Genomic DNA, 8807 nt, shown 5'->3' with positions numbered 1-8807 from the left:
ATATTATTGAAGAACAGCGTGTGTTGAGTTTCGGGTTGCAGGCGCCATTCGACTGACAATAATATTCATACATGCCAATTTCTGAAAAAATATATGTTATTGTTAAATTTTATTTAACAATGTTTACTGACTATAGAAAGTACAAAAGTCCAGCGATTCCTCCGTTTCCTAGCAATTATTGTGGAAAGTATTGCTATTTGCTTTTTCTGTATTTCAAATATATTTTTTCAGTGCATTGCACGACATTTACGATATTCAAATATTGCTTTGTTTTTATTGTTGTTAAATTCAAACACTTTATATAAAATACTTTTCAAATTTTCCGCGTTTTCTGAAATTTTTCTTTGTATTTCATTTATAAAAAAAAAAAAGAAAGTTTTGCTTTTGATATATAAAAGTTCTATCAGCTGCTTAAATGAACTGATTATAATTTATACGTTTCTTTATTAATATAAATGAGCAAGTGCCTAAGACCGTGTGCAAGTTCGAGTAAACTGAATGTAATCTTAGGGAAATAGTATATTATGTCGGTATGGCAACGAATGTTGGTATTTACCAGCATTTCGAGTAGGGTAAATTAGATACAAATTATCTAATTTCACTACATTATCGGCACAACTTAGAATTTCCCTAATTTGGAACGCAACTTACCCTAACTCGCACACGTCCCTAATAGATAAATAAATTGAAAGTTTTTAAACAAAAATAATAAATAAGTGCAATAAATAAATACTTACAAAAGTGCAGTGCAAAAAATTCCTAGGAAATTTTAATTTACTCTACCTTTACTCTAGGCAGCATTCGAAATATTTAACGCTTAATTTATGATAAAATTTAATTTTTCCATTTAAAAATTTTCTCGCATCAATTTTTTATTTTTTTAATATTAGATTTTTTGTAATAGAATAATAAAAAATTAATTTAAAACATTTATTATATTTTTTTGCATTTGCAAAAAAAAAATATTAATAGTAATAATAATTGTATAAAATAAAAGTCCGGCATGGCACTGCTTTTATATTTCAAATGTAGTATTTGCTCTCGACGTACACGGTTGTTATTCTATAAGGTCTTTTTCACTTTTTTGTTTTGTCAAATATGGCGACGACCGGACAAAAAATTTGTTGCTGCTGAAAGTTAAGAAAGATCAATAAAATAACTAAAAAATATGTTGATAGTAATAAATAAATTAAATTGGATTTGGTAGAAATTGTTTAAAAGTAAGTTTTATATAACATAATAGTTTTTGCGTGCGATGATATGTGTAAAATGTGTATGTTTGCGAAACGAAAGGCAAGTCAGAAGAGAAGAAGAAAAAACTGTGTACACCCCGTTTGACAATGCGATGAATACTTTTGTCATTTATAATTTTTTTTTTTTGCGGTAGAAGTGAAAAAAAATTTCTACACTATTTGTGATAACATTGTTCGACTTGGTGTTAATTGAAAAATGTTTATAAATGATTTATAGTACAACTTGACGGTTAGTGCACATATCGGGTACTTTAGTATTGAAATGTGAATGGATAGTTCCGTATTTTTGCAGGTTATTGCATAAATACAATAAAAATGTCAAATATGTGAAGTTGTTGGCGAAAATCTTTTTATGTGTTCAATTAAATAGTGCAACATATGTAATATGCGCGGTATTAATGAAATGTAGTAATAAATATAAACATTGCATGGCATTTAAAACTAATAGCCACAAATATTCGGTTTGTTGATGGTTATTTTGCAATACGCCCTTTACGTTCCCAAGCATGTTACGGTTGGAAGTGAACATATGCACAAGTTACATGTGATAATATAACAAGGAATACCTTCGGATGTACTTTTATTATGTCAATAAGAATATAATTGGTTTGACAAGTTCCGGTTAAAAATGTTAGTGCCATATACCACTATAATTTGTGAATGAACGCAAGTATTAGCACAAATCCTTTGAATCACTAAAACCAAACACTCCTATTCCAAGCTCGTTGACAGGAATTGAAAGCGGCATATATGTGATCTGCTATATATATTGTTATTAGATAAAATACCAAACTAACGCTAGGTAGGTTTTTTTATAAATCATTGAACAAATGACTTACTAGGTGAGAACAGCAATTCCGAACGATTTGAACTCATTTAGGTCGTCAAATAGGTCCATTATGAAGTTATCTGCTATATATATTATTACTAGATAAAATACCAAACTAACGCTAGCTAGATTTTTTATAAATCATTGAACAAATGACTTACTAGGTGAGGACAGCAATTCCGAACAATTTGGACTCATTTAGGTCATTGAATGGGTCCCATTATGAAGTTATCTGCTATATATATTATTATTAGATAAAATACCAAACTAACGCTAGCTAGGTTTTTTATAAATCATTGAACAAATGACTTACTAGGTGAGGACAGCAATTCCGAACAATTTGGACTCATTTAAGTCGTCGAATGGGCCAATTATGAAGTTATTTAATAACTAACACAGCCATTTAAACAAAGCTACAGATACTGGCATCTGGTCTTGCAGTTTCCTACTATCAATTCAAATCTGCATAACTGGAAAAGTGGTTTTAACGTCCACTACCTCTAATTTGCAATATAAGATTAGAAACATGACTGATTTTTTGTGTTAAAACCGAAAATTTTATAGATATAGAAATCTCAATAAGTTTTAAACATAAATATTGCTTGCAATTCACTAGATCAAAGTAAACCAACTTGACAACTCTATAAACTTGGCTAAGTCTCTAGTTTTGTAACTCTGTCAGTAAGAGTTAGTAAGAAAAGAAATAAGAAATATATTCAAAGACGGACACTGGCACATGAAGTAAAATATATAGTTTCTTCCTCATCTGCAGAGCCAAAACCACAACAAAAGTCATTAAAGGGTAGACTCAGTGCCTTCCTAGCGCGTATTGATCTCTCAGCTCCAATACAATAGTGCTAAACAAGTTACGCATTAGTTAAAACAAATGACTGGTACGTTTCTTATCCATGAGTCCTTAAGTGATCTGCTTTGTTCGCCTGCCTTGCAAATTTATGACAAAAAACTATGACAGAATTTTGGAAATTGTTTGTCATTGTTGACGAGTAACTCAAAGACGTAGACACGGTTCCAGAAATGACCGGGTGTAAGCTTCCAAAAGAGACAACACAATCATATCCCTGCGTGCTACAACAACAACTTATACACAGTAGCTTCATCAGCTCTTGGCTTTATATATTTATTAAGATATTGTAATGGCAATACTTTTTTAAATTTAAAGTTATCACATCCTTTATCGGTACCTTAAACCAAATGCCTTGAACCAAATGCACAGCTTGAAGGTTGGCACAGCTCCTTTTGTACCACCACCTTGTTTTTGATATGCAATTTATTAGTGAACAATGATCTTTCTTAATGCAATGGGCTATAATATTTGAAGCTCTGTTGTTGTAGTTATCTATAGACAACCATCTATAGATATCTACACAGTGTTGGAATATGGTTAGGTAAATATAAATATGGTTAGAGGAATATAAAGCTTCAATTAAATTCAATTGCTTAACAAAGTTAGACCATACAAATACCTGTTCTTGTTATTATTGTTGCTGTAATATAAAGGATGAATTCGTCTTTTTATAACTATAAGTAGTAATTCAATATCAAGACAACCACTTGTCTCAAGATTTACAAACAAAATGTTAGATGTATTAATGTCTTCATCCTAAGCATGACTACCTGGAGTTAATCTCAATTCTTTTCTAAACCACTTTCCAACATCATATCCTATTAACCACTTCACTTATTGAGTCTATTGTTTTTCAGTATTTTTCAAATCATGGTTTTAGGTGATAGTACCCATTTCTTCCTCAATGAGCACTGTTGATGAAAGTGTAATTTACTCTTGGAATTGTAAGCTATCTTTATCATTATAAGAATGTTTTATTTAACAATAAATTGAATGAATATATAAACATATATTTCATATACACCATATAAATAATATATAATATTCCTAATTATTTATATATAAACTTTTTATTATTTTTTAGTTTTTGTGTGAGTAACATAAAATGTGGAACATGATGTGCGACGTTATGCCAACCATTTCGGAGGACAGCATTTCCCAACGTTCCTCACAATTTAGCGGCGAAGATGCTAATTTCGAACAGCTTATGGTGTCTATGCTGGACGAAAGGGATAAGTTAATGGATAGCTTGCGTGAGGCACAAGAACGTCTTAGCGAAACTGAAGTAAAACTGCATGATGTAGAAAAGGAACGAGACAGTTTGCAACGTCAAATAAATGCAAACTTGCCACAGGTATCAACAATACATATGTTAACTAATTTATTCTAATAATTATTTAATTTTCATTAAGATTTCGATTTAAGAAGTCATAGTCGTAAAATTTTGCAGAAAAACTGCTTTAAAAGTTGACTTTCTACTGTAAACAGTAATATCAATTTGAAATATGTAAATCGAAGGATTTTAGTTGTATGTTAGAAATAAACTTTAATAATTATAATAATATTTAAAAACTACTTGTACAAACCCCCATAAATATAGCCTTAGTATGTAATTACAATGGACAAGGATTGCACCAGTTCTTATCTATCATGTAGTAAGAACTGTAAACGTACACATATCAGTTACAGTCTAAGACATAACTGTAGATATAATCCTTGTGTTTGTTTGTACTATATAGACTTATGACTCCACTTCTTTCAGATGGTTAGGTCTTTTATCACCTAATTACTCTGACGCAGACTATGTTCAATTATCATTTCCACACTATTCAAAAATTCCAATTTTGAATGGGTGTCATTATTAGTCGATTCAGTCGTAAAATACATTAAAGATCGTGCACTGAAACTGTTCAACATAATTGGCAGTCACAATACCCCAACACTTAACAACCTAAAAACACAGCGAAACCTGATGAACACAGGCAGATACAAAAACATTACATCCATAATTTCATAAAGGTCCCGTATACAGTAATTCTTAGTGTGGTTTAAAATTGTCCACGGATAAAATAGAGTCAAGATGATGAATCATTAACTCAGGTACACACACATACAAGACTAGTCCAAAATAAATGCTAAATAGTCCTAATAACCAAGTGTAACATTGGTTGCAGTGACAGGCCATTAGCGATTTTTCGCAGTTTTGCTAACTTTACTTTCTACATTTTTATTCTATTATAAACTTGTATCATAATAATTCTATTATCTCAATTGTTAGACAACTTGTTGAAGAAATCATTACTTATTATTTATCAATAATGCTGTTACTTGTTACCTTATTAAGGAAATGAAATAATTATAATTAATTTTTTAAAATTTTAAGGAATTTGCTACATTAACTAAAGAACTAACGCAAGCAAGAGAGGCACTACTAGAAAGAGATGAAGAAATCGGTGAATTGAAAGCAGAACGCAACAATACACGAGTAAGTTTTCTTTTTTTAAAAAAAAATTTTGAAAAAGATCAATATTAAATAAAGTATTTTTATTTGTTTACAGCTTCTCTTAGAACATTTGGAGTGCTTGGTGTCGCGGCATGAACGTTCCTTACGTATGACAGTTGTTAAAAGACAGGCGGCAGCACAAAGTGGCGTCTCCAGTGAAGTTGAGGTTTTAAAAGCTTTAAAAAGTTTATTTGAACATCACAAAGCGCTCGACGAAAAAGTCAGAGAGCGCTTACGCATATCTATAGAAAAAAACAATACCTTAGAGGAGGAGTTAAACTCAACCAAAGAAGAGGTGAATAATTTCAACATTTTCAGAAATTATATTATTAAAGCTTTATATAATATTTTTATTTTAGCTTCAGCAATATAAATCAGGTGCAATACAAGTCAAACGTGATGCAAATAGTGAGAATGGAGTAACTGAAAAGGTATAACCACTTTTTTTCTACCACCATTTAATATGTGAACAGAATTAACTTAATGTTTGTAACCATTTGTAGGCCTGTAGCGTGAATGGTGAAACCAATGAAGCAAGTGATTACTCTGCGAAAACTCATGAATTGCAAACAATTATTGAAAAACAAGTAAGTTTATATTAAATTTAATTTTTAAAATCAAAGTAAAACTTGCACTTGTAGTAGTTTTTAATTAGAACAGTGACTAGCCACTACTGTAGTCCAGGTATTGTCATTGAACAATATACTGAGGGTATGGCTTTGTAACCATGATATGGTTATGAGATCGTGACAGTGACAAAGCTACAGAAGTTGTCCAGGTATTGTCATTGAACTATATACTGATGGCATGGCTTTTTAACCATGATATGGTTATGAGATCGTGACAGTGACAAAGCTACAGAAGCTAGATTTTTAAGCACAAAGAAAAAGTATATAGCTTAAAAGCCAAGCTTATGAAAATTGCCAAGGCAATCAATTATTGTAATTTCAATCAATTATTGTATTTTTTTATTTTATTTTTTTTGGAACTTCAGTACAATTTTTGTAGTATTTGTTGAACACTTTTTATAAATAAAATTTTTCAATTTTGTCGGGCTTTAGGTCGCGGTTTTAAATTTATATTTTTATATAATGACTTGTATTAAGTTATAAAAAAAACAAACTAATAAAATAAACAAGACTAATACAAACATTCTAATAAAATTTTTCTTTAGACTGCAGAGCTGTCACAATGGCAACGTCGAGTTTCTGATCTTAACAATAAAATCTGTGAACTAGAAGAAAACTTGTCAAGAGTTCAAAAAGATTTGTGTAAGTCTCAAGAACAGTGTTCCAAACTGCAAAGAGATTTACGTGAAAATGTTGCTCAAAAGGAAGATCAGGTATGAAGAGACACTTATAACTTATTGTAAGCAATTAAATTTAATATATGTAAAATTGTTTCATTTTAGGAGGAAAGAATAGCTACACTTGAAAAACGTTACTTAAATGCTCAACGTGAATCCACATCGTTACACGATTTGAATGAAAAACTGGAACAAGAATTACGCCATAAAGAAGCACAACTCAAGGTAAATATTGTAACCTTAATTCAAATTCAAATTATAATTATTAATTCATTATCTTATTCCAAAAAAAAAAAAATTAAATAAAATAAAAATAAAGTTGCACGAAGAAAAAATTTGTGCAATAGAAGAAAAATTAGAATTATCCGAACAAAAACTAGCACAACAAGCTAAGATGCAACCTGATATGGAAGAACAGCTTAAAGCGCGTATGGAGGCTTTAGCTAAGGTAGGAAATAAGGTATGCAAGAACAAATTTGCTTTTACTAGTTTAGAACGTAAAACAACTCAGATTGTAAGTTTGTACTAAATAAATTTAGTAAGTGCGTTATATTAATAAGATCTTTGTTTATTTAATTATTGTTTTGTATTGTTTGTATATATATAAATATTTCAACATATGTTTCTTTAGCATTCTTTAGTACATGCTTGTAATTAGTTTTTAATTTTGTTATTTACTTTATATTAGATTTTGTTAGTAGCTTTTATTTTTATTGTTTTTTTTGCATGTGTATGAATTTAAAAAAAAAAAAAAAAAATGTGAAATACATTTTTTACTACTATATTTTTAGGCTCAAGAACGTCACGGTTCAGCTGAGGATCGTATACAGAGACTAGAAACCACGTTAGAAGAAAAGAACGCCGAAGTTGTGAGACTGAACCAAAGATTAAAAATGAATGAGGAGCATAACATAAGGCTATCGTCAACTGTTGACAAATTACTTTCTGAATCGAATGAACGATTACAGGTTCATTTGAAAGAACGTATGCATGCACTAGATGAGAAGAACTCATTAACGCAGGAACTAGAAAAGGCGCGTAAAATTGCTGAAGAATTGCATCATGAAAAAAGTGAGATATTGAAGGATTTGTCAAAGACACGTTTAGAAATTGAAAATTTCAAGCGGCAATTATTGCAACAAGAAATTGCTTACAATATACAACAAACTGAGGCATTAACCCGTAGTCTTTCACCCAGCAGTGCTGTGGATGGAAATAGTTTTTCACGTAGTGCTTCGCATGCTAGTTTTGAGACGCATTCACTGCGAAGAAATAAATCACGTTTGCAAGAAGAAAATGAAAAATACGCTAGATCAATGGCAGAGCAGGAATGGGAAAAACTGCAGCAGGCACACGCACAGCAAGCTTTTGAAATATCTGTAGCGCCTGAAGTTGATGATGGTGATGTAATATTTGCTGCTACAGATATGATGTCACCTTCAGGTCATACAGACGCACAGACATTAGCAATGATGCTGCAGGAACAGCTTGATGCCATTAACAATGAAATTAGGTATGAATCTATATAACATAAATATTTTTTTTTCTTAATAATTTATATTAATTTTTTGTTTGATAGATTAATTCAGGAAGAAAAACAGTCCACAGAAGCTAGAGCCGAAGAACTGGAGTCACGTGTTGGCAGTTTAGAACATGTAAATTTACTTGCTCGTGGTCGTTCAATGGATAGACAAAGCCCACCTATGAGCGGTCGAAGTACTCCTAATAGCCCGAACAGGGACTACATGCAAAAATACCATACGGTAATATTAAAATTGTTGTTTAGCAGACAAAAAATTTTCATTCAGAAGTATGCACTTATATAAGTACTGTAATATACATATATATGTATAAAATAATTTAATTCATTCATTTATTTGCTAAAATAAAAATCAAAAAATTATAATATATGTAAATTGTTTAAAACAAATCATATCTGAATCATTATGTTAGAAAAGGTTATTGAGCTTTTTTTATACTGTTTTACACTGATCGTGTTAAATATCATATTTTATTTTTAATTTATGAGTCATGATCATTGCGAGTTGTTT

The 8807-nt window shown here is 30.5% G+C and overlaps 1 protein-coding gene across 1 annotated transcript; it reads left to right on the top strand.

Moving 5' to 3' along the window:
- Positions 1–1043: 1043 nt before the first annotated feature.
- LOC119688427 (liprin-alpha-1-like) lies at positions 1044–8582 on the top strand. Its single transcript, XM_038103108.1, has 11 exons — positions 1044–1220; positions 4032–4301; positions 5331–5432; positions 5506–5745; positions 5810–5881; positions 5954–6037; positions 6625–6792; positions 6862–6981; positions 7076–7216; positions 7548–8269; positions 8336–8582. The coding sequence occupies exons 2-11, from the start codon at positions 4053–4055 to the stop codon at positions 8580–8582; spliced, it is 2145 nt and encodes a 714-aa protein (XP_037959036.1). The 5' UTR covers positions 1044–1220; positions 4032–4052.
- The last annotated feature ends 225 nt before the right edge of the window (positions 8583–8807 follow it).

This window comes from Teleopsis dalmanni, chromosome X, assembly GCF_002237135.1.
Source record: "Teleopsis dalmanni isolate 2A chromosome X, ASM223713v2, whole genome shotgun sequence".
Taxonomy (NCBI): Eukaryota; Metazoa; Arthropoda; class Insecta; order Diptera; family Diopsidae; genus Teleopsis; species Teleopsis dalmanni.
The sequence above is the reverse complement of the archived record's forward strand: the minus strand, read 5'-3'. Positions and strand labels throughout refer to the sequence as shown.

What these genes read in the sequence shown, in the direction of transcription:
- LOC119688427 (XM_038103108.1), top strand. Translation starts at nt 4,053, where the DNA reads ATGTGGAACATGATGTGCGACGTTATGCCAACCATTTCGGAGGACAGC. An exon ending in TAAATGCAAACTTGCCACAG is followed by an intron (nt 4,302 to 5,330) that starts GTATCAACAATA and finishes TAAAATTTTAAG; the next exon opens with GAATTTGCTACATTAACTAA. An exon ending in TAAACTCAACCAAAGAAGAG is followed by an intron (nt 5,746 to 5,809) that starts GTGAATAATTTC and finishes TTTTTATTTTAG; the next exon opens with CTTCAGCAATATAAATCAGG.